At 45.7% G+C, this 26407-nt stretch overlaps 1 protein-coding gene across 1 annotated transcript; it reads left to right on the top strand.

Moving 5' to 3' along the window:
• Positions 1–266: 266 nt before the first annotated feature.
• On the top strand, positions 267–20121 carry EXD2 (exonuclease 3'-5' domain containing 2). The gene is made up of 8 exons (XM_065404214.1): positions 267–605; positions 1848–2104; positions 3867–3993; positions 5050–5375; positions 12391–12497; positions 12736–12871; positions 18959–19315; positions 19905–20121. Exons 1-8 carry the CDS (start codon positions 267–269, stop codon positions 20119–20121), a joined length of 1866 nt encoding a protein of 621 aa, XP_065260286.1.
• Positions 20122–26407: the final 6286 nt, after the last annotated feature.

The following is a 26407-nucleotide window of genomic DNA, read 5'->3' as shown; positions in this document are numbered from 1 at the left end:
GACAGTGGCCAATGCCAGGTGCCCCAGAGGGAGTGAACCCAACAGGCAATGATCAAGTGATCTCTCTCCTGCCATCCATCTCCACCCTCTGACAAACAGAGGCTAGGGACCCCATTCCTTACCCATCCTGGCTAATAGCCATTAATGGACTTAACCTCCATGAATTCTTAAACATCTATTCTTCATCTGTCCTGCTTTTTTCGTTGCAGTCTGTACGAAAATTCTGCAATACCATTTTGAGTGGGTGAAACGGAGGAGGATGAAAAATGCCCAGACAAACAGCAGTGACAGTTACTGTGGCCACCCTGTTGGGCATTGCAGTCGGGGGTCTGGTTTTGTGGAAAGTAAGCCAGCGTCGGAAAGAAAAGGTCTGTGGTGGTGGTAACCACGTTGGAGCTTTAAAAAGGTCAGGAGATGAGGAACTGACAGAAGTGGAGGAAAAGGAGTTGCATTCGTGTGTCAGTTCTCCCACCATTACCTGGGTAGAGAAGATCCTTGGTGCAGAAATAGTGATAGTTTCACAGGCAGAGGAGTGGGATCGAGTGGAACCATTACTGAAAAAGGAGCTGCAGAGGTGGCCAGTCCTTGGGATTGACTGCGAGTGGGTAAGTGTTTGATCAAGGAAAATCTGTCCTCCAGCCTCCTAGGGCAAAGGCAGAGAATTGATGAGGCTTTGAATATTTCTTGCGCCAACACCATTGGGTTACCTAGGGAGGTGGTGGAATCTCCTTTCTTAGAGGTTTTTAAGGTCAGGCTTGACAAAGCCCTAGCTGGGATGATTTAGTTGAGGATTGGTCGTGCTTTGAGCAGGGGGTTGGACTAGATGACCTCCTGAGGTCCCTTCCAACCCTGATATTCTATGATTCTATGATTCTGGAGGCTCAGGCCTTTTTGGGTATGTCTACACTGCACACTAAGCCTGGCCCTCTTCTGAAGGGTGAATTTCACCTACACTGCATACATTAACTAAGCTGGGGGGGGGGGGGGGGAAAGGACTGAATGGTGAGATCTGTTAGGCTGTGAAATAGTCACCCAAGGAAAATGGGGGAAGCCACATTGCTTGTGTCTCTTAAAATTAGACTTGATACTGCACTAGAGAATATACTGTATGAAACAATGCTACAGTGGACTGGGGTTCTCAGGATAAATTATTTGGTGGCCTCAGCGTGCAGCCACCAACTCTTGCTGGTGGCTGCTCTCACACTTTTCTCTAAAATATTTAATTAGCTTTAGGAAAAACAAATAAATATGCACATATACAGGTCCAAATCATTGTAATTTATTTATTGCTAGCTAGTAAGTCTCTTGTGAAAAGTGATATTAACGAATATACAAATCCGCTGTGAAAAGTGAGACTTGCTCAGCCCCGGCAAGCCTGGGGACGAATTAAGCCCTGGATGGGAGCTGGGGGAGGCAGTGAGTGGGTTGGAGCCTGAAGCCCGGTGTCCGGAGGATGGGGCCTGCAGCTACGCGGCTGGAGCCTGGAGCCCTGTGGCCTAAGCCTCACCGCCCCTGGGAAGGTGGGGAACTCACTGGCTGCCTGCTCCTCCAGCATTGTGCCCTAGGTGTCTCCAGAGTTGGGCAGGGCCCAGCCCCAGCAGCCAACACCAAGGCAGTGCATCCAGGAGCACCAAGGAGAGGGAGGGGCCACTACTTTGCCCCCTCCCAATCACAGCCCAGCATGCTGTGGCCGCAAGAAAAGGCCCTGGTGGCTGCATTTGAGAAACGCTGGACTAGATCACTTAATAGGTCTTTTCTGTCTGTAATGCCTATGATTCTGTTGTGGTTTATTCTGTACCCAGACACTAATACTCTAACGCCGGTGCTGTTTGGTTCTTTGGTTTCAGGTGTCAGTGGAAGGAAAGGCCAGTCCTGTATCCCTCTTACAGATGGCCTCTTCCAGTGGCTTTTGCATTCTTGTTCGATTGCCCAGGTTGGTCAGCAGTGGACAGACTGTCCCAAAGTCTTTACTGGACATCTTGGCAGATAGCACTATATTAAAAGTTGGGGTCGGATGTTGGGAAGATTCTTGCAAGCTACTTCAGGACTATGGCCTTGCAGTCAAAGGGAGCGTAGACCTCCGGTACCTTGCAATGAGACAGAGGTGCGTATCCATAGACAACAGCAGTGTACTTGGGGTGTACAATTTTAATTGGAAATCTTAAAAAATGAATTTGATTCTGATGAAGGATGCTACATTGGTAGTCCTGGATTTGTCCTCAGAACAGTTATGGCCTGGGTAGCAGCAGTGCAAGCCTCCTCTTTCCCCCCGCCCTTGCAGTATGCCTCAAACTATGACCCAGGCAGACCAGCTCTTCCGAGGATAAGGGGATAGAGTCTCCATTCAGTCCTTGCACTCTGTGCTGAGGCTGTGAGTATGGAAGCCAAGTAGTGCCAATTGTGGTGGTGGTTTTTGTAATGAGGGCATCTATTAGGAACTCAACTAGTACTTACAATATATACACCCTGCTTGGAACTTCTACCCAGTGGCTCACACAATTCAATACTAGTTTAGTTTGAAATTAAGAGAGTCTTGATAATTAAGACAAAGGCCTAAAAGAGGCAGAAAGGGAAACACACCTGGTCTCTGTATACAGTAGACTGTTTTTTCTCTCCATCTTTTAGGGTGTACTACTCATTTTATCCTCTCTGAAAGGGTCTTGCAGACCCATTCTGAGTGCTTATGGGCTCTCACACCATGGAAAACACTGGTTATATCATAATCAGGTGAACAGCCTTCTCAGACTGGCTCCATATCTAACAGCCAGGATTTGAAACGTTGCCTGTCACCATTTACACCATGTACATAAACACGGCAACTTAACTGTTCATTTATCTGCATGGTGACCAGTGAAAGGAAAGTTAAACTTCAAATATTGGAGACCCTATCTTCCTTCCTCTCACCTAAATATTTGGATTTGGCCTACATTGCTTTCGGAGGAGGGGAGGGCAAACTGACATGCATATTGGATAGTGCTCAGTGATCAAGGAAGACCCACAAACCAATTCTAGCTATGCAAATTGAGTGGTCAGCAGATGAGTGGAAAGAGATGATTATCAGATTTCTTGAGAAATGTACAAAATTAATCAGCTTTTAATTTTCTCCTTTAATAATTCTGTTTACAGTGAAACATTAAAGATACAACAATATTTTCTAATGTTACTTTCATGTTAAAGAAATAAAGTTATAACCTTTTGCCTAGAAACACTCTTCAATTGCAATATTTTACAGGCCTTTGTCCTGTGTAACTGATTTGGGGTGTAAGTCTGTTGGCCTTGTGCCACTTCTTTAGCAACCATGATTATTAGAGAACATGGAATCCTTGAGTCTTTCATTGGGCAGTTGAAATGTGTATTTTCTGATTCTTCTCCTCTAAAGCAGTGACTGGATCTCTCATTTCTCAGCAAATTGTAGCCCATTCCTGGCCATTTGATCTAGTGGCATTTCAATTCCATACAGCAAACTTGCCCGTTACTGTAGGATATCTCTCCTTTTCATTCAGAGGCAGACAGCTGATGGAAAGATCCCCATGCTTTCTCTCAAAAAGAAATTCTTAGATTCTGTAATGATCTAGTGTCTGTATTATGTGAAACAGCTTCAAGAGGGAATTGGTAACATTCATGCTTGAGATCTTCTGCTCCAAAACTAACCAGTGACTAAAAGAACCAAGAGCTATGCTAGCTTAGCCAGTAAAGCTTATATATGAGCAGGTGTCCTGTTCCTATAGTGGTCACTGACACATACATCATCTAATCACACACTTCAGTAGTTCCTCTTGTTCAAATAGATTCAGGGTGGATGCGAACATTTTTCAATTTGATTGGTGCTTTTATCCATTTATTTGCTTTTGTTTGTTAAACTGAAGGAAGGATCTGCTCTGTAATGGACTCAGCCTCAAATCTCTAGCTGAGAACGTCTTAAACTGCCCACTCGACAAATCTCTTCGCTTGCGCTGCAGCAACTGGGAGGCAGAAGAGCTGACTCAAGACCAGGTGTGTCTTCTGATTGTAGTTATTCTTTTGTGAGGAGGAATAGTCTTGTGGCTAAAGGACAGGATTTGGAGTCAAGAGATCTGGGGTCTGTTCCAGCTCTGCCACAAGCTCAGTGTGTGACTGGTCCAGACGTTTCATCTCTCTCCACTTCAGTTTCCCTCTCTTTAAATGGGGATAATTTCCTATCTTGGAGGTGGTGGTGGTGGTGGTGGGGGGGGGGGAGGGGAGTTCAAGGCTTAATCTTTGGAAAGCTGTTTGACATATTTGAATGTAAGGGGATTGAAGTGCCAAGTATTATCTCTATTCATAGGCAAGCGCCAAGGACCTGGTGATTGTTGATCTGTGAGGGTTTTGTGAGTGTTCTGTATCTGGTTTGGAGATTGAGCCTTGAAGGTGCTGAGCACGCTCATCCTGATTCAGCAAAGTTCTTGAGCACCTGCTTAACTTCAAGCACATGAGTAATCACATAGACTTGAATGGAACCACTCATGCTTAACTTTAAGCAGATGCTCAAAGACTTTGCTGGACAAGAGCCTGTGTGCTCAGCCCCTTCAGGACTGAGCCTATAATGAGCAGATTATCATTGAGCTTTTGGAGAGCAGGGAGGTAAATATAAAAAGGTGTGTCTACCTTTGAAGTCAGTCAGTCTGTGGTGTAAAATGGACAGGATTACAGTGAGCATATGTAAATATTGTCTTTTGAGCTCTGCTTGTCCTTCACTCTTAAATTGACTTTGTAGCAATCTACAATATAATACCTTCTGGCTCCCTCTAGGGGTCAACTGGCTACACTGTAGATTACTGGAAGGGCTTCAGGTTGCATTATTAAGAGGAGGGTCTGTGGTTCTAGGTAGGGAACACTAGAGGCTCCCAGACCCTTACTTCAGCGCTCAGTGCTGGAACTCTGTGTAAGTTCCTAAGTCAAATAAATGCTGCTCCCTCTTTACGTAGAAATGATGTTTCACATTCGCTGTGTTGGGGGATCTTGTCTCAGGTCCTCACAAGGCGTTAGCCCTCCTTCTGCACAGTAACACAGAGCTCTGGCTCTTTTCCCCAGGTCACTTATGCTGCCAAGGATGCCCAGGTCTCAATGGCTCTGTTTCTCCATCTGCTGGGATTTTTCTTCATCCCTGCTGCATCTGGAGGTGAAAATGCTGTTGTTGCTTGGGCAAAGGTACTGGGCAAGTGCCAGGGCTTGATGGATGTCCCATTCAGAGGAAGAAGTAGCAGCAGTCTAGGAGATGATGGAAATGGAGAGGTGGACTCCCAGCAGAAACCAAGGAATCGGAAGTCTGCAACTAATGGCCAGTCCCCAGTAAATCAACAAGTGAAGGATCCCCGCAAACAGAAGCGAAAGCCCCTTGGTGTGGGATATTCTGCAAGGTAATTGCATGAGCCTTTTTTACTATATGCACCGTAACTAAATTTGCAAGGACAGGATTTTGATTGATACTTCCAGCCCTGCTCATTATGGTCATGCACATTCACTATTGCTGGTGTTCAATAGCTAACCCTGAGAATTAAATGTAAGATATAAGTGATGGAAAAAAATGAGTCAGATACATTTACCAAAGGATAAAAGAAAGCTCAAGATCATTCTGATGCTATAGAGGTCTTAACCCACTGAGCGCACCTCAGAGCAATATGACATTTGCCATTCTGCTTTCTAAAATAGGGATATAATCAGGTATAACTTGACTGCCTCAGAGCTCAGGAAGGAAAATCTCTGGTCTGCACCTAAGCAGAGCATTTCACAGTTGGCCAGGCAGGATGGATAATGCTAGACTGAGGGGTCGTTTTCTTCGCAGGCACCAGCTGTTAACTATTGCTGAAGGCAGGATACGAGACTTCAACCAATGGTCTGATCTGATCAGGCAAATCCTAAATTCTTATGTAACAATGGAATCTGACTGTCTGAAACTTCAGTTATTTTATTTACAATGTTTTTAAATTAAAACAAGTTAGATAAACCTTCTTAATCTGAATCCAGCAAGGGGAGATGCAGAATTGATATGCCTGTTTTTAAATTTAATTTGATTATATCAGAGATTTTATATACAGAAATATGGGGAGTTAAACAATTTCAGTCATAGCCAAATGAAAAGGAAAAATAGACATTTCAACATTAACTTTCTCCTTTAAGATTCTCAGGTTAGCTGTGGGGGAGATAATTTAATGGAGCCAGAAAACTGATTCATTAGTATTCTTTAACAATTAAAATAGAAATAACAGTGTTCTGTTACTTACGTGTGATTTTTCTCTGGTCACTTCATATTTCCAGGAAACATTTTGAGCCAACATCAAACAGCCCAAGAAGGGCTCAGCCCCCTAGGAAAAACTAAATAGCTGATCGAACAGAATTCTAAGCTAAATCCAGGCTGTCGTCTCTATTTGATAATTTATTTATTTTTTTAAAACAAGAAGTTCCTTCATTAGAGACACTTAAAACTAGTCAAGACAAAGTGCTGGAGAACATATTGTAGGGAATAATCCTTCCCTGGTCTCTAGGGTTAGATTAGCTGTGATTCAAAAGATTTTTTCTGTTGCCGATTTCTAGGAGAATGTTTGTTTTCATTTGGAAAAAAAAATTTTGATCCATAAATCACTCAGATGACACCTTTGACTGAGCTATTACATCTGCCTCTCCATTTATTTTCTGTATCCTCTATCTTGGCTGGCCAGGCTAAACAATGTCGTCTTTACTACAAAAAATTTCCACCAGTGCTTACTACCAGTTCACCTGAACTGCTGATAATCACTGGAAGGAGCCTTAGAATAGACAAATCCCAGCATCTTCCTGTGTTTTTTTTTTATCACCATGCACTGGTGGGAATATTTTTGTCAAATTCCCTACTGTAGAGACGGTATGAATTACTGAATAATTTAAATTGGTGCAAGAGTTCTTGGCCTGATACTTCTTGCGATAGCAGTTCAACTCAGGGAATGTTCACTGCTGTGATCACACTGGTGCTGGTGAATAGAGTAAGGCTTGTAGGGGAAGGAGCACTTTGCACTACAACAGTAGCTGTCCAGAGGGTTAAAACAGAAGTTAAAAAGTACAGTGACTAAAGTGAAATCCCTGCAAGCTGCATGGGCGCTTTTTAAAGACACCATAATAGAGGCCCAACTTCAATGTATACCCCAAATTAAGAAACACAGTAAAAGAACTAAAAAAGAGCCACTGTGGCTTAACAACCATGTAAAAGAAGCAGTGAGAGATAAAAAGACTTCCTTTAAAAAGTGGAAGTCAAATCCTAGTGAGACAAATAGAAAGGAGCATAAACGCTGCCAAATTAAGTGCAAGAATGTAATAAGAAAAGCCAAAGAGGAGTTTGAAGAACGGCTAGCCAAAAACTCCAAAGGTAATAACAAAATGTTTTTTAAGTATATCAGAAGCAGGAAGCCTGCTAAACAACCAGTGGGGCCCCTTGATGATCGAGATACAAAAGGAGCGCTTAAAGACGATAAAGTAATTGCGGAGAAACTAAATGGATTCCTTGCTTCAGTCTTCACGGCTGAGGATGTTAGGGAGATTCCCAAACCTGAGCCGGCTTTTGTAGGTGACAAATCTGAGGAACTGTCACAGATTGAAGTGTCACTAGAGGAGGTTTTGGAATTAATTGATAAACTTAACAGTAACAAGTCACTGGGACCAGATGGCATTCACCCAAGAGTTCTGAAAGAACTCAAATGTTAAGTTGTGGAACTCTTAACTAAGGTTTGTAACCTGTCCTTTAAATCGGCTTCTGTACCCAATGACTGGAAGTTAGCTAATGTAACGCCAATATTTAAAAAGGGCTCTAGAGGTGATCCCGGCAATTACACTGGTCTACAGTTTTTGAGAAGTCGTCTGCTTCAGAGATAAAATGTGCTATTTATTATGTATTTTGATGTGCTAAATTCAAATATGACAATTAAAACAACTGATTGGCTACTGTTTCTAAGATATTTAAGTTTTTACATTTTATGTCTATGTATATTGTGTAGATAGTAGAGTTTTAATCATAAATTGTAAACCTAGGTCTTTTCATGTGTTTATGGTTGCTTTACATGATAATATTTCACCTGTCCTGTTTATGTAACACTTTAAAAATGAGCAAAAGGGTTATATAAATAAAATTTATTATGAAACAAAAGGCAAAAAACTATTCTGTACATAGTTTAGTCCTATTCAGTGTCTACTCGGCGCTTCTTGGCTTGTCTCTTGTATTCATTAAATGGAGCATCTCTTGTCACTGTCCAGCAATAGTCTGCAAGCATTGATGGGCTCCATTTGCCCTGATAGCGTTTCTCCATTGTTGCAATGTCCTGGTGAAATCGCTCGCCGTGCTCGTCGCTCACTGCTCTGCAGTTCGGTGGAAAAAAATCTAGATGAGAGTGCAAAAAATGTATCTTTAGTGACATGTTGCAACCAAGGCTTTTGTATGCCTTGAGGAGGTTTTCCACCAACAACCTGTAGTTGTCTGCCTTGTTGTTTCCGAGAAAATTTATTGCCACTAACTGGAAGGCTTTCCATGCCGTCTTTTCCTTGCCACGCAGTGCATGGTCAAATGCATCATCTCGAAGAAGTTCACGAATCTGAGGACCAACAAAGACACCTTCCTTTATCTTAGCTTCACTTAACCTTGGAAATTTTCCACGGAGGTACTTGAAAGCTGCTTGTGTTTTGTCAGTGGCCTTGACAAAGTTCTTCATCAGACCCAGCTTGATGTGTAAGGGTGGTAACAAAATCTTCCTTGATTCAACAAGTGGTGGATGCTGAACACTTTTTTCCTCCCAGGCTCCAATGACTGTCGGAGTGGCCAATCTTTCTTGATGTAGTGGGAATCTCTTGCACGACTATCCCATTCGCAGAGAAAACAGCAGTACTTTGTGTATCCAGTCTGCAGACCAAGCAAGAGAGCATCAACCTTCAAATCGCCACAAAACTGCCACTGATGTTGGTCATAATTTATGCACCTCAAAAGTTGTTTCATGTTGTCATAGGTTTCCTTCCTATGGACTGCATGACCAACTGGAATTGATGGCAAAACATTGCCATTATGCAGTAAAACAGCTTTAAGACTCGTCTTGGATGAATCAATGAACAGTCTCCACTCATCTGGATCGTGAACGATGTTGAGGGCTGCCATCACACCATCGATGTTGTTGCAGGCTACAAGATCACCTTCCATGAAGAAGAATGGGACAAGATCCTTTTGACGGTCACGGAACATGGAAACCCTAACATCACCTGCCAGGAGATTCCACTGCTGTAGTCTGGAGCCCAACAGCTCTGCCTTACTCTTGGGTAGTTCCAAATCCCTGACAAGGTCATTCAGTTCACCTTGTGTTATGAGGTGTGGTTCAGAGGAGGAGGATGGGAGAAAATGTGGGTCCTGTGACATTGATGGTTCAGGACCAGAAGTTTCATCCTCTTCCTCGTCTGACTCAAGTGAGAATGATTCTGGTGCATCAGGAACCGGCAGTCCTCCTCCGTGGGGTACTGGGCGTATAGCTGATGGAATGTTTGGATAATGCACAGTCCACTTTTTCTTCTTTGACACGCCTTTCCCAAGTGGAGGCACCATGCAGAAGTAACAATTGCTGGTATGATCTGTTGGCTCTCTCCAAATCATTGGCACTGCAAAAGGCATAGATTTCCTTTTCCTGTTCAACCACTGGCGAAGATTTGTTGCACAAGTGTTGCAGCATATGTGTGGGGCCCACCTCTTGTCCTGATCTCCAATTTTGCAGCCAAAATAAAGGTGATAGGCTTTCTTAACCATAGTGGTTATACTGTGCTTTTGTGATGCAAAAGTCACTTCACCACAAACATAGCAGAAGTTATCTGCACTCTTCACACAAGTACGAGGCATCTCTGCTCACTTTGGCTAAACAGAAATGTGTCCCTTTGCAAAATCAAACACTGACAAATACGAGAGCACGACACTGTATGATTTCTAGAGCTGATATAGGGCAATTTGTTCAGCAGAGTGATGTAAGCTTCGTTATGATTGCATCATCCATGACTTCTAGGAATAACGTGATGCAATTCATATCATGTATGACGCAATACCAGCTTCAGATTGCATCATTCATTGTTTTGCCTAAAAAGCAAGTACTGTCCAAACCCAGTCATAGATTTATTCATAGATCCAGTCAAAGATGTATTTTAGTCATTTCTGGTTTAAATTGAGATCCCTTCCCTTTATAACTCACTTATCCTCCGCCATTCCCAAGTCAAGGGTCGTATATACTGACCCAATAGCATATCTTGAAAACGAGAGCCAATCAACAATTGTAAGCATCATTTTCGTTCTCAGTGACCCAGAATTAGTAAAGTTTGACTACATTTATTTCAGAAGCATTTTGGCTGTAGAGCAGTGTTACAGACCGGTAAGTCTAACGTCGGTACCGGGCAAATTAGTCGAAACAATAGTTAAGAATAAAATTGTCAGACACATAGAAAAACAAACTGTTGAGCAATAGTCAACATGGTTTCTGTAAAGGGAAATCGTGTCTTACTAATCTATTAGAGTTCTTTGAAGGGGTCAACAAACATGTGGATAAGGGGGATCCAGTGGACATAGTGTACTTAGATTTCTAGAAAGCCTTTGACAAGGTCCCTCACCAAAGGCTCTTAAGTAAAGTAAGTTGTCATGGGATAAAACGGAAGGTCCTTTCATGGATTGAGAACTGGTTAAAAGACCGGGAACAAAGGGTAGGAATTAACGGTAAATTCTCAGAATGGAGAGGGGTAACTAGTGGTGTTCCCCAAGGGTCAGTCCTCGGACCAATCCTATTCAACTTATTTATAAATGATCTGGAGAAAGGGGTAAACAGTGAGGTGGCAAAGTTTGCAGACGATACTAAACTGCTCAAGATAGTTAAGACCAAAGCAGACTGTGATGTACTTCAAAAAGATCTCACAAAACTAAGTGATTGGGCAACAAAATGGCAAATGAAATTTAATGTGGATAAATGTAAAGTAATGCACATTGGAAAAAATAACCCCAACTATACATACAATATGATGGGGGCTAATTTAGCTACAACAAGTCAGGAAAAAGATCTTGGAGTCATCGTGGATAGTTCTCTGTAGATGTCCGCGCAGTGTGCAGAGGCGATCAAAAAAGCAAACAGGATGTTAGGGATCATTAAAAAGGGGATAGAGAATAAGACTGAGAATATATTATTGCCCTTATATAAATCGATGGTACGCCCACATCTCGAATACGGCGTACAGATGTGGTCTCCTCATCTAAAAAAAGATATACTGGCACTAGAAAAGGTTCAGAAAAGGGCAACTAAAATGATTAGGGGTTTGGAATGGGTCCCATATGAGGAGAGATTAAAGAGGCTAGGACTTTTCAGCTTGGAAAAAAGGAGACTAAGGGGGGATATGATAGAGGTATATAAAATCATGAGTGGTGTGGAGAAAGTGAATAAGGAAAAGTTATTTACTTGTTCCCATAATATAAGAACTAGGGGTCACCAAATGAAATTAATAGGCAGCAGGTTTAAAACAAATACAAGGAAGTTCTTCTTCACGCAGCGCACAGTCAACTTGTGGAACTCCTTACCTGAGGAGGTTGTGAAGGCTAGGACTATAACAGCGTTTAAAAGAGAACTGGATAAATTCATGGTGGTTAAGTCCATTAATGGCTATTAGCCAGGATGGGTAAGGAATGGTGTCCCTAGCCTCTGTTTGTCAGAGGATGGAGATGGATGGCAGGAGAGAGATCACTTGATCATTGCCTGTTGGTCCACTCCCTCTGGGGCACCTGGCATTGGCCACTGTCAGTAGACAGGATACTGGGCTAGATGGACCTTTGGTCTGACCCGGTACGGCCGTTCTTATGTTCTTATGTTCATCCCTGCTCCTGAGCAATTATCTAGCTTTGTTGCCACCGTTCTGCTCAGGGCCTCCTGGCTGGAAGATGCAGCACATCTTCCTCCTCAGGCATTTAGTTTTGTTAAAGGGGTGCTGTCAAAGTAAAGATATTGTTTGGAAAAAATAATTCCTTCCCTGTATTGCTGAAAACACCGGAGAGCATCCAAACCAGATTTTAAACATATAGGTTACTTTTCACCGTTGAGAGTTGCTCACTTTTAATTCTGAAATGTAAGCAAGCCTATCGTCAATGATAGCTCAACAGAGGGTTCAAAGTTCCCAGCTGCTGATCTGGGAAACAGCCAGTAGTTGTAGCCAGAACAGTCAGTCACTAAGGATTTTGTTGCCCTCGGTGACAGCCTGATCTGCCAGTATAGTGCTTGGCCCATAAATACATGTTGCTGAGGGCTGGAAGTGTGTGTACTCCTGGGGGCACTCGTCTGACTTGTATGTAGATACATAGAGCTCAGTTTCTGGGGTCCTGTTTATTTTAATTGTCATGATGTTCACCCTGTTTCACAGAAAATCTCCCCTGTATGATAACTGCTTCCTGCATGCACCAGATGGACAGCCTCTGTGCACTTGTGATCGCAAAAAGGCCCAGTGGTACCTGGACAAGGGCATTGGAGGTACGTATGCCAGTCCTCATATTAGTCTGTATCTAGGAAAGAGATCTTTTCTTTGCCATGATATTGTTGGGTGAGAAATGATACTTTTGAGAAGGGACCCAGGTCTGAACAGAGATCCAATTACTGGAGATGTTGGGGGAAGGAATAAACAGGATGTGTCCCCTGACTTTGTGCATAATTCATTTAGCTTTCCACCTGCAACTGTTAAAGGCCTCCCTCTCTGCCTCCACCCTTCCAGAGTTGGTGAGCACAGATCCATTTGTTGTGAAGCTGCAGTTCGAGCCCTCAGGACGTCCTGAGTCACAAGTTGATTACTATCTGACAGTCAAGGAGAACCTGTGTGTGGTGTGTGGCAAGAGAGAGTCCTACATCCGGTGAGTTTTTACACACTGCAGGGAAGAAAAATACATCTGGTAGAGTAAGACCTAGACCCTGATTAAGTTCAGTCTCTACCATAAGGAACTTTGTGTTATTTACCAGTGGGAGGTAAACTGGGACACAGTCATGCTTGTGTAGAATTCAGGGTGTATATCTCGGGTAGGCCATAGCCATTCGAGGACCACATGATCATATGTAAGGGCTACGTTTTAGTCACGGGTATTTTTAGTAAAAGTCATGGACAGGTCAATAAACAAAAATTCACGGCCTGTGACCTGTCCATGACTTGTACTATGTACCCCTAACTAAAACTTGGGCCAGGGCACCGCAGGTGCTCCAGGGGAGGGTGGGGTGCCACGGGTGCACCGCGGGAGGGGGGAGGGGAAGAGAAGAGGGGGAGGGCCGGGGTGCCGCGGTCGCTCCATGGGGGGAGGGGAGGAGAGGGTGGGCTGGGGCACCGCGGGTGCTCCATGGGGGGAGGGGAGGAGAGGGTGGGCCGGGGCACCGTGGGTGCTCCTTGGGGGGGTTGGGGGAGGAGGAGGGCTGGCAGGCTCCCTATCTGACTCTGCGCAGCTCCCCGGAACCAGCCGGCATGTCCCTGCAGCTCCTAGGGGGAGGGAAGGCCAGGGGGGCTCTGTGCGCTGCCCCCCACCACAAGCGCTGGCTCCGCAGCTCCCATTGGCTGGGAACGCGCAGGCAGGGGCAGCGCGCGGAGCCCCCTGGTTCCTCCACCTAGGAACTGCAGGGACATGCCAGCCGCTTATGGGGAGCCCCCCGAGGTAAGTGCTGCCTCCCACCCTAAACCTCTGCCCCAGCTCTGAGCCCCCTCTCACACCCAAACTACTGCTGCTGCTGGGGCGGGGCGCGCGGTGGCCCAAGACTGCCCCAGCAGTGGCCGGTGCAGCTGGCCCAGGGGCTGCCCAAGCTGCTCAGGAAGCCCCGGAACCAGCCACACTGGCCTCTGCAGAAGTCATGGAATCCGTGACAGACTCGCAGCCTTAATCGTATGTCTCTGGACAAGTTTCACATGTGAGAGAGGTTGACATTCCTTCCAGTAGAGAGCAGTTGTGTTTACTCTCACTAGAGAACAAGCTGTGTTCAAATAGAGTGCAGACTGCAGTCCAGCCTGTACGGGCTAGTGGTACACATACCTCCTCAGTTTAACTTTTTTCTCAATGAAAGAGAATAAAAAACCCTCTGTGACGTTTTGGGAACAACCAAGACCAGTAAGGGGTTGTGTCACTGCCCGCCCTTTAACTTTGGAGGCCTTCGTGCTGTGCAGCTGTGGTTCAGATCCGTGACACCAGTAGCCAGCCCACAAGTGCATGCTCTCACCAGTCTAGTCACTCCTTGGAGTGTGACACCAGCAGCCCTTCCAGTTCCGAGTCTCCCCAAATCTGTACTTCCCGAGTTCTTAACTACCAGATACTCTGATTTTTCAGTTTGTCACCTGAGAAGGTGTAAAACCAGCCCCCTGGATACCAGCTACTTTGGTATGCACGTTCTCCACAGCTTGCATGCGAGAGACTTGCTTGGGGTAAAAATAAACAAAAGGTTTATTTAATAGCAAAACCCCAGATTCGAAGATAAGAATAAGGGAAAGCAAACCTATACAGGTTACACAGCAAATAAACATAAAAACTAGCTCAGACTTTTACTCTTCCATATTAGATAAAATCCCTTTTATAATATAAGTTACCTTTTGCCGTAAGACAGTTTCTCTGCATACCCACTACCTAGAGGTGGGATCCAGCGTTCATGGAGAGCGTCTCACCACAAGACTGTCCCTCAAGGTGTGGATAAAAAACCTGAGTCCCAAGCCCGTTTTTAAAGGCTTTTTTTTGTTTGTTTGTTTGTTCCTGTCTCTGGTGACTCATGTTTATTCAGAGCGGGGAAATTCCCTCTTGACTTGATAGCCCGGATGTCTCAATGTCTTTCCCTTAACTCTAATGGCCCATCATTGTCTTTCCTGGGCTGGACAATGTATCATTACTTGAAGCCAGTTTCATGTAAACTTCCCGTTTGGGCGGTGCCCCTCCTTGCTTCACTGCTTAGCCCCCGCTGGGAGGTGTCGTTGAAGCTGTAGTATGGATTATTAACACAGTTTTCTATATTCACAAATACATAGCTCCATAACCAAAGTCTGTACACACATCTCATAATAACCATCAAGTTCAGAATATTACAAGCTTTCATAAAAGACCTTATTCATTATACTTTTATAGTACAATAATACGGTATGCAATCATTTGGTTTAACTGATCATTTGGGGGATTTAAACCATCTGTTTTCCCTGTTGGTGTCCGGACCCTGACTGTCACACTTTTCTGTGTTTAATCCTGTTGTTAGCATTTAAATGTCCCAGGTGAGCTGTGACACCTACATATCCATAAAGCTAATTGGTGTGGAGGAGGGTGAGTTCCAGTCTTTACAGCTGCTATTGTTTAGCTAGGAGCAGTGTCCTGCAAGGCTACGTGAACTGACCAGCGGCACGGTCACTTTATAGTGGGACAGCTGTGCCTCTGTAGCAGAAAAAGACAGACATATTTATTGTTAAATGAAAGCTTCCAATTTCTGAAAAATTCATCCAAATGCATCAGAAACTGTGGAGAGAATCTAAAACCCTTTGTGTGACCGTTGGGCTGTCTGGCTGCAGATTTCTTCTGGGTTAAGGGTGCTTTCTTCATAGATTTTCTGGGAAAGAATGTTGGAATGTTTTTACAGAGGCCTGTACAATCTTGTTGCAAACTTTCCCAGTAGCCTTCCCTGTCCCTTGCAGCCCCCTGAGTCTAGGCCAAGCAGGGCGCACGCTCAGTTCTTTTCATCCCTTCAGATGTCATATGAGAGCCCAGGGCTTCATCAGCTTGATAAAAATCCTCATATGTCTACTAAGGCTGTGTCTACACTGCCACTTTCAGGGCTAAAACTTTAGTGATTCAGGGGTGTGAAAAAACACCCCCCTGAGTGACAAAAGTTTTAGCGCTGAAAAGCGCCAGTATAGACAGCACTTTATTGCCAGGAGCTACACTCCCGTCAATAAAGCCACCACCGCTCGTTCAGGGTGGTTATTTTTTATCACCGGGAGAGCGCGATAAAGCGTGAGTACACTGCCCATGTCACAGTGCTGCCGCACTGTAATGTGGGCAGTGTAGACATACCCTTGGTGTGCTCAGTAGTGATTTTGCTCATAACTTTATAAAATTTCATTCCACCCCTGAAGCCCTCATTGAGGGTAACATGCCACAGATGAAGGTTTTGATTAGACATTTTTGTGATACTAAAATGACCCAGTATGGCCATTCTTATGAACGTACACATTTTTGTCTTTAACTATGAATCAGCTCTGAAAAATACCTCTAAAATGGCACTGTGGGGTCATTTTGGGTTGTGGGGTGGGTTGTGATTAATTTTCATTGATTTTTATATGAAGAAAACAAACAACAGAAAGATAATTGACTTACAGCTTGTATATGTTTCAATATACTGCATGCTTTATGGGATTGCCCGTAGAATTCTGCAATCTTACTATTCGTCAAATCTGCAAGACATAGAATCATAGAATATCAGGGTTGGAAGGGACCTCAGGAGGTCATCTAGTCCAACCCCCTGCTCAAAGCAGGACCAATTCCCAACTAAATCATCCCAGCCAGGGCTTTGTCAAGCCGGGCCTTAAAAACCTCCAAGGAAGGAGATTCCACCACCTCCCTAGGTAAAGCATTCCAGTGCTTCACCACCCTCCTAGTGAAATAGTGTTTCCTAATATCCAACCTAGACCTCCCCCACTGCAACTTGAGACCATTGCTCCTTGTTCTGTCATCTGCCACCACTGAGAGCAGCCGAGCTCCATCCTCTTTGGAACCCCCCTTCAGATAGTTGAAAGCAGCTATCAAATCCCCCCTCATTCTTCTCTTCTGGAGACTAAACAATCCCAGTTCCCTCAGCCTCTCCTCATAAGTCATGTGCTCCAGACCCCTAATCATTTTTGTTGCCCTCCGCTGGACTCTTTCCAATATTTCCACATCCTTCTTGTAGTGTGGGGCCCAAAACTGGACACAGTACTCCAGATGAGACCTCACCAATGTCGAATAAAGGGGAACGATCACGTTCCTCGATCTGCTGGCAATGCCCCTACTTATACAGCCCAAAATGCCATTAGCCTTCTTGGCAACAAGAGCACACTGTTGACTCATATCCAGCTTCTCGTCCACTGTGACCCCTAGGTCCTTTTCTGCAGAACTGCTACCTAGCCATTCGGTCCCTAGTCTGTAGCAGTGCATAGGATTCTTCCGTCCTAAGTGCAGGACTCTGCACTTGTCCTTGTTGAACCTCATCAGGTTTTTTTTGGCCCAATCCTCTAATTTGTCTAGGTCCCTCTGTATCTGATCCCTACCCTCCAGCGTATCTACCACGCCTCCCAGTTTAGTGTCATCTGCAAACTTGCTGAGAGTGCAGTCCACACCATACTCCAGATCATTAATAAAGATATTAAACAAAACCGGCCCCAGGACCGACCCTTGGGGCACTCCGCTTGAAACCGGCTGCCAACTAGACATGGAGCCATTGATCACTACCCGTTGAGCCCGACGATCTAGCCAGCTTTCTATCCACCTTACAGTCCATTCATCCAGCCCATACTTCTTTAACTTGGCGGCAAGAATACTGTGGGAGACCGTATCAAAAGCTTTGCTAAAGTCAAGGAATAACACATCCACTGCTTTCCCCTCATCCACAGAGCCAGTTATCTCATCATAGAAGGCAATTAGGTTAGTCAGGCATGACTTCCCCTTGGTGAATCCATGCTGACTGTTCCTGATCACTTTCCTCTCCTCTAAGTGTTTTATAATTGATTCCTTGAGGACCTGCTCCATGATTTTTCCAGGGACTGAGGTGAGGCTGACTGGCCTGTAGTTCCCCGGATCCTCCTCCTTCCCTTTTTTAAAGATGGGCACTACATTAGCCTTTTTCCAGTCATCCGGGACCTCCCCCGATCGCCATGAGTTTTCAAAGATGATGGCCAATGGCTCCGCAATCACATCCGCCAACTCCTTTAGCACCCTCGGATGCAGCGCATCCGGCCCCATGGATTTGTGCTCATCATAGAGCCTCTAACACATTAGGGTGGAGGTTAGAGAAGTAAAATAGGAGAAGACATGTAACTAGGAAAGGGAGGGAAGACAGGGACTAGGAAAGGGAGCATTTAGGTGGAATGGAGATTTGGCTTTCTTTGAGTAGTCGCAACATTTTTTATCTAAATGTATCTAAAAGCATGGCCCAAATTTCTTTGACTTCTTACACAGGGTTCCCTGTTGATTGTCTCTCAGTAGCTTCCAGAGAAAACATACCTAGGTTAAAAAGGAGTTTTTTCTAATTGCCCTGCCTGCAAGACTCATGCTGGGATCTGAAGGTCAAGCTGGGCTGCTTCTTTCTTGTTCATTATCACGAGTAATAAAGATTCTGTAGGCCATATTTTGCAGTTAGTTACAACTGTGCAATTCCTTTGTGCCCCCTGGGGATGCACAGTGTAGCTGAGGGTAGAAATTGGTCCTACATTTGGAATTGGGCCCAGTCCTGCAAGCACTGAGGCATCTGCCTTACTTCACACATGAGTAGTCCCTTTGAGGTTAATAGGACTACTCCTAGGAGTATCGTTAAACATATGCATAAGTACATGCAGGATTGGGGCTTTTGTTAGGAATTCTTTTGATGCACTGGCCAAGACAGAATCTAGTGATGTCTCTGCAGGGCTAACATTAGTAGAAAGCAAAAATACATTTCTGTCACTAAGGTCATCAGATTGGCCATGGAGTACACACAGAGAACAGATCCAATGCTATCTTTACAGGCGTTTTTCTGACTTTTAAAAAAAATAACTTTAAAAGAGTGGATTTTCCCCCTAACTCAAAAATAACCAAGATTATCCTCAGTCTTTACAAAAGCACCCCTGGGCTAAGACCAAATGTGGAAAGCTCCAGCTTCTGGGATGGTTCCTTTTCTATATCAGTCTTCCATCAGGCGTGTAAGTTGTAGTTGATGGCAGCAGCCGTCTGAAATCTTAGTTAAGACTGTTGCTATTTCCTTCCCAGGAAGAACATCGTACCTCATGAGTACAGGAGACACTTCCCCATCCAGATGAAGGACCACAACTCCCATGATGTTCTGCTGCTTTGCACTTCCTGCCATGCCATCTCCAATTACTACGACAATCATCTCAAGCAGCGGCTGGCTGAGGAGTTCGGTGCCCCCATTGGCTGCGAGGAAGGGGTGCGCCTGCTGGAGGACCCCCTGCGAAGGCAGGTCCGGTCAGGGGCCAGGGCTTTGCTGAATGCAGACAGCCTGCCTGACACCAGGAGGGAGGAGCTGCTGCAAGGAATCAAGGACTTCTTTAACACAGAGACCATTACATCAGAGATGCTGCAGGAAGCAGCAGGCCTGGAAACCAGGTATTACAAGAGCCCAGTGACTAGGTCTAGTGTTTCAGCCATCTGTGTGTGCGCATATGTATATTTATGTATTTAGACTTCAGTTACAGAAAAAGACACCTCGCCAAGGCCCTAGGTGCCCTGATACATAAATAGTACAACAGCAACAAAAATCCCAGCAGCATTGGTAGAGCTAAGTAATAGGCCTATTTTCCCCCCAAGCTCCTTTAAAAATACCTCCTGTTATTTTAATCTCCCTGTAAAACCAGGGCCAGAGTTTAACAAACTGGGTGTTTACACAGCGCGTTACAAACACAGTGCTGCAGAGCTCCGTGCAGGCACAGGGAACCCCCAGCACCGATACACCTGTGAGATTGGGGTTATAGATTACAACGTGTTTCCTGCGGTGAGACGCTTACAGTCTCTCACTCGGGGTGTGGGGAGTAGTCGGGTGGACAACTCTGTTGGCCCAGCCTGCCTAGTTGAGCCTTGTGTTTGTCAAGTGCTTTGGGTGTGAGGGCGCCGAGCACATCACGGTACTGGGAGCTTTGGGAGACCGAGAGGCCCATAATGGGCTTGCGTGAAACTAACCCCCCTTGTGTCTTGGCAGGATTTGTAATGAGAGCTACATGCCACATGGGCTGAAGGTGGTGCAGTGCTTCGCCAAAGGGGGGCTGCGCTCACTCATGGAGCTGGAGAGGCGCTGGCGGCAGCACTTTCTGGACACCATGCAACCGAAGCATCTCCCAAAGCGGTGGTCAGTCAACCACAATCATGGGAAGCTGATTCGAAAATATGGGGAGGACCTTCGGATCGAGCTGTCGTGAAAGTGACTCCAGACAGCGACTGGAAGGACTATTTGACTTTCATCTCCCTGTTGGAACTGCAAGCTCCTGGGTGCAGGATGGCCCAAGGAGACTCCCGTTGTCAGCAGTGGCTCTGCTGGGACTCAACAACACTACCAATGGTTAAATCATGTGACTTCAATGTTAAAAGGTGGTTTGGAATTTTTAACTCTAGTCTGAATGGAGCTGCTTGGTTCTTCACCATCTTGTTCTACAGAGATGGGGCCCTCATGTATGCAGACATGAGCCCCTCCACTTTTATTAGACTGTTTCAATCCACAGTGGATGTGCTAAGGAGACTTCTCCTCTGCTCAAAGTGACCGTACAAAAATTGACACTTCCCTAACTGTTCTGACCCCTCTGCCATCTTTGGGGAGAGATGAACAGGGCAGATTCTGCAAGAGAGAGGTTATATCAGCATGAATTTGTGATGACCAGCATCCCCTGAGAGGTGTGTTGCATCCAGTTTGTCCACCTAAGCACCATGGAGGGCTTCTTCACATGGGATATGAACCTGTTTGTTGTTTCCAAGCGCTACTGTGGACTGATCCCCTTCATCCCATGGTTGCACCTCCAAATTAATTCACAATTCCGCCCCCACCCCTTGCTTTCGGTGCAGGCCAGCTGCACCCGGGTTAGCTTTTCTTGGAGGAAACCTTCTGTAATGATGCAGGGACTCACCCCTGCGGCGCCTCCTGCTGGTCGTCTCGGGAATTAGCTCTCCAGCCTCCGAAGCGCCCTCTACAGGCCGGTGTCCCGCTGCCGCTTGGCCCCCCAGGTCTCTCCTTGGACATGGTGCCCCTTGTGTTTGGGGTGCTGCCCCCTAGCAATACCCCTGCAGTCTCAGGGTCTCCCCACCCAGGGGAACCCCCACCCCCTATCCCCACCTTGCCTCAGTCATGGGCTACTGCCAGTCACCATCTAGCCCCCTTTCACTGGGGCTGACTGCAGTCGGTATAAGCCAGTCATCATAGGCAAGGGAGGTTTTGACTTGCTGCCTTTCCCTGCAACCCAGTACCTCCAGGGGCCTTGTACAAGGCCCTGCAGCTGGGGAGTTGCTGGCCCAGAGCTCCCCAGCTCCTCTGGCCTTTCCCCAGCCCTGCTTCACTCCAGTACCCTTTAGCACTCAGGCAGCTAGGTCCATCTCCCTCCTCAGCTACAGAGAGACTGCTTGCTCCTGGCCCACTGCCCTCTTATAAGGGCCAGCTGGGCCCTCATTAAGCCAGCTACAGCTGTGGCTGCTTTCCCAATTAGCCCAGCTTTCAGAGCTGCAGCCCTCCCCAGGGCTGCTTTTACCACTGCAGCCCTCCCCAGAGCTGCTTGTACACTTCCAGGGCCGGAGCGGGGTGATCATCCCGCTACACCTTCCCTAAAGAGACATTCCTGTTTCATGGACGGGATTCCAATGTGAAGAAACAGCACTTCTGTCTTACTGAGAACTGTGTCAGAATTGCAGACAGGTCTCTCAGCCTTCTGATGGCTGCTGCTGCATCTTGAGGAAAAGTGACTCTGTCAGTGTGGGAGCACGAACGGTCAGAAATCTATTTCAAAACAAAACAAAACACCTTTCAGACACACAGCATGTGTCTATAAAAATGTTACTTCCCAATTCAATCTTCCTGTGTAGACACTCTGATGGATAGCTTTTGGCAAGCACCCTCTCACATCACTCTGAAATGGGGTCAGCTGTCTTACAGAGGACGTGGAGGGAAGAAAAGGCGTTTTCAGAGAAGCAGTATTTTCTAGGCATCTGTGCACATAATTGGAAGCCAGGAGCCCCAGAGCGCTAATCCTGGCTCTGACACTGACTTGCTGTGTGGCCTTGAAAAAGTCACATAACTTATCTGTGCCTCAGTTTCCCATCTGTAAAATGGGGCTAATAATACTTACCTACCTCACAGGGATGTTGAGGCTTAATTCATTAATGTTTGTAAAATGCTTTGAAAATGTAAGCTACACCTCTACCCCAATATAACGCGACCCGATATAACACTAATTTGCATATAATGCGGTAAAGCAGTGCTCCGGGGGGGGGGGCTGCGCACTCCGGTGGATCAAAGCAAGTTCAATATAACGCAGTTTCACCTATAACGCAGAAAGATTTTTTGGCTCCCGAGGACAGCGTTATATTGAGGTAGAGGTGTATTATTTGAGGGTTAATTATTACTGTTGATTTTTAAATGTTCTTGGCTGTTTCTGTTCAGCATTCATGTTTCTGCCTGGTGCTAGATTTTAGTTGTATTTAACTTCTTTTAAATAAAAAACCCTTTTTCTTAACTGTTCTGACCCCTCTGCTATCTTTTGGTGAGAGATGAACAGGGCAGATTCTGCCAGAGAGAGGTTATATCAGCATGAATTTGTGATGACCATGTTTCTCACAAGTGGTGAAGTCATGCTTGAATTACACAGCTCCTTTCAAACAAGTTTCAATAAAACCTTTATACCGCATCACATTTTTCTGCATATGACCCGCTTCTTGCAGAAAACTAGTCTGGAAAAGTCTGAGGGTTTTATTATTTTTAATGGGTAAAATCGTGGCCCCATTTAAGTCAATGACAAACCTTCAATGGAGACAGGATTATTTTCACCCTCCAGTGGGAGCACTTTATGTAGTAATTCTCCTGTAGGAAGGATGTCTTAGTAGATAGGGTACTAGACTGGGACACAGGAGACCGTAGTTCAAATCTTGGCTCAGGCACAGGTTTCTTGTGTAACTTGTACAAGTCTCTTAATTTCTCCATCTCCGTTCCCCATCTGTAAAAAGGTGATAATGCTACTTCCCTACCTCCCGGGCTCTTTTGAGATTAAGAAATCATGAATGATGGTGAGGTACTCAGACACAATGAGGGTAAAGTCGAGCTTCCTTAGTACCACGAGATCAACTGTACAGGCCTTGGTGGGAAAGTTTGAACAATAGCTCCAACATGCTAGAGCGAATAGAAGGCTGATATGCCAGTAGAAAGGGGATTCTTGATGTGAAGTTCCTGCTTCCTGCCCTGATGGGTCATGTGATATTCAATTGTAAATCAGTCATTGGTCCATAAATTAATGTTGTTCATCCCACAACTCAGACTAGTAATCTTGGGAAGAAATTCCACATTTGAGGGAAAGAAGGAAATATTTCTGGAGCAGGTTGTTTGCAATAAATTGCAGTTGCTGCAGTATGGAATGTCAGTAGTCATCCCTGGGGAGATGGATTAGTAGGCAGAGGGCAGAGAAGGCAGTCAAAGGTACATAATAATGCAATTTATCAAAGGGCTGCTAATGAAAGACCTTTGCCATTATAAACCCCATTTTGTGCCTCCCCTAACCCAATCTACAAAGATTAAGATCTCAACCAAAGCTGGGTGGGAAGTGCTAGAGCCCATGGGTTATGTCTCCATCCCCTTTCATAGATCTAATTATAATATCAATAACCAACCTCCTGTCCATAGTGAAGCCCAGGATATGGCCTTGGCCTTCTGTGACAGAGACGTGCCCAGGCATGTGCATTATTACCCCTGTGTCCAGCCATCTTCTCAATATTTCGCCAAAGGGGGTCATATGCAATCTCTGCTGAAAGCTAAGAACTATCTGACTGTTAGGGTTATTGCAAATTGTTTGTACGGGAAGTAGTTTAAGAAATATGTAGACTATTGGGTTTAAAGCTGTTGAAAGTCAGACTTGTCACCTGAGGCGAGGCCCTGGCGGGGTCTTTGAGATTTCTCAGTCAATGCCGAGAACAATGGACATCTGAGGAGACAGTCTGCATTTCCTGTCTGAGCCGGGTGAAGGCTTGAGGATTTACAAAAACAAAAGAACCCCAAGAAAAGTGTATGAATAGGGGCTCCCCTGAGGTAAGAAACAATGGTCTGCAACTGTGTAAGAGAATTGGAAAGGGCACGAGATTTTATCCATTATGGAGGAGGAACTCTGCCAGCAGGGATGTCTCATGAAAGATGGATTCCAGCTCTTGGAACTAGAAGACCACTGCTGCAAGGACTGACCTTTGGGTGAGAGTACAGGAAAGTAGATAAGAAAGTAACTTGTTAATAAGTATAGGCTATAGTTTGCCTCTTATGTTTTCTTTTACCTGTAACTGTATGTTTCCAAACCCTAATACTTTGATTTAAATCTTTATCTCAATAAAGATAAACTTCAATTTGGTTTTACAATAAATCTGTCTAAGAGCCTCGTGTTAAGGTGCTGAACTGAGGTGAAACCAGTGAACTGGGGTACACTGTTTCTATGGAGGCAACGGATCAGTGTACATTGTGGGTTCTCCAGAAGAGAAAGGACTGGCACCTGAGGGTAACAGGGGGATGAGTAAATTGCTAGCCCGCAGGGAGAGAGAACGGGGCTTGCAGAGCCATAAGTGCTGGAACTAGGAGTGCTGTCGCACCCCCTGGCTTGAAGTGGTTTCCATCATATACAGAGTTTACAGTTTGGTTCAATGGCTCTCAGCACCCCTGCCTAGAGGAGAGCGCTTGTGTTGCTTGCTGTCGGTAGTTGGGGAGGGTTTCCCCTGGTGGGCTCAGACAAGGCATTCACGCTGTAAGCAGGTGGTAGTGATTCATCCTGGACACTTTGGGTAATCCTGAAAAGTCTCTCAGGCTAGGTCCACACTACCCGGCCGATTCGGTGGGTAGAGATCGATCTTCTGGGATCGATTTATCGCGTCTCATCTGGACGCGATAAATCGATCCCAGAAACGCTCCCCCGTCGACTGCGGAACTCCTGCTCGCCGAGAGGAGGAAGCGCTGTCGACGGGGGAGCTTGCCTGCGCCGCGTGGACCCGCAGTAAGTAAACTTAGTTCGATCTAGGAAACGTCGACTTCAGCTACGCTATTCTCGTAGCTGAAGTTGCGTTTCCTAGATCGATCCCCCGCCCCAGTGTGGACCGGCCCTCACTGTCCATAGCATTTTGAGGACTTGTTCAGATTAGGTAATATAATCTTCTATTCTAGCATGCCCTGGATTGTGATATAGTCAGGTTCTTTAGTACTTCTCACATAGCACAAAAGCTCCTTCCCAGCACTCAATAGTACAACCTGGCCATCCTCGCTTTTTTCTCTCTGCTAGTCTAGCATTTGAGCTGCTGTCTGTATCAGAATACTATGGCCAGTCCTGGCTTGTAACCACTGAGCTGACCTCAGGGTTTTGTGTTTTCTGCCTGTGTATCAGGATCTTGTGCGGAATGATCCGAGACAAGAACGAGCCCAATCTGAATTTCTTACCCCTGGAGAAACTTAATGAACCAAGGAATTTTTATTTTCTTTCAGATCACTGGTCCAGAAACAGAACTTAGAAAATTGCACTTGTCTTGTAAGCATTGCTGCTGCCAAAAGGTTCTGTCCTGTGACATGAGATATTGGATCTTTAACTCACCTGAATTGTTATACCACATTGCTTTTCCCTCTTTCAGGTTAATTATTCATTGTGTGTTTTTAAAAAAGTATTTCCTTTTATTAGTTTTAAATGTGTTGCCTTTTAATGTCATGGATAATGAGAACACATGCCGTTACATTGCATTAGCGGTGTCAAACTCATTTTGGAGGAGAGGATGTGATTCCATGTTTAATTATGGTGTGTGAACCAGGCTATAAATTCTGGACTTAATGTGCCCCTCCCACCTGTGTCAGCTAATTATTTCATGTCGCCTGATCGCCGGCACCCAGGAGTTTGAGGTATGGATCCCGGTCTCCGAGTGCTGGGAATGGGGCTGCTGGAGGGAAGGGGAGAAGAACAAGACGAACCCAGCGCCCAGCCTGGCCTGGCCACATCAGGGAGTCGGGGGCAGGCCCAGCCTGGCAGCAGCACCCTAGCACCACCTCCTCCCTGGCAGCACCGCTGCCCCGGCTCCAGCTGTATGGATGCGGGGAGGGGCTCTGGCCTGGGGTCTGCAGGAGCTGGGACTAGATGAGCCCAGCGGTCCCTTCCGGCCTAAAGTCTGTGACTGTGGGGAGCGGAAGGTCCCTCCCATGACCCCGGTGGGGAAGGAGAGGCTCTAAAGTCCTGGCGAGGCCAGAACTAGTCTGGGCTGGGGCATCCCATGGCTGGGCAGTCACACATTGACTGGCTTGTGACTCGCCTGCCCATTGTGACACGCCCCCTGCTGGCTGCCAAAGCCTCATCCCCTCACTGCCAGGCTTGTCTGGCAGAGCGAGAGCTGGCACATGCCGCTGGGAAAGCTGATCCGGCCGTTTCAGCTCCGCCACTGGTAGCAGAAAGTGGGTGGCCCATATACACGCTGGCTTCTGCCCACTCCTGACTCCAGGTAGGAGAATCT

This window comes from Emys orbicularis, chromosome 4 (assembly GCF_028017835.1).
Source record: "Emys orbicularis isolate rEmyOrb1 chromosome 4, rEmyOrb1.hap1, whole genome shotgun sequence".
NCBI classification, from domain to species: Eukaryota; Metazoa; Chordata; order Testudines; family Emydidae; genus Emys; species Emys orbicularis.
This window is presented reverse-complemented; position numbering and strand designations above follow the sequence as displayed.

Bases quoted from the DNA above. Each gene is read 5' to 3' on its own strand.
- EXD2 (XM_065404214.1), top strand. From the start codon at position 267: ATGCCCAGACAAACAGCAGTGACAGTTACTGTGGCCACCCTGTTGGGC. The intron at 606-1,847 runs GTAAGTGTTTGA...CTTTGGTTTCAG, and splicing joins TTGGGATTGACTGCGAGTGG to GTGTCAGTGGAAGGAAAGGC. The intron at 12,872-18,958 runs GTGAGTTTTTAC...TTTCCTTCCCAG, and splicing joins AAGAGAGAGTCCTACATCCG to GAAGAACATCGTACCTCATG.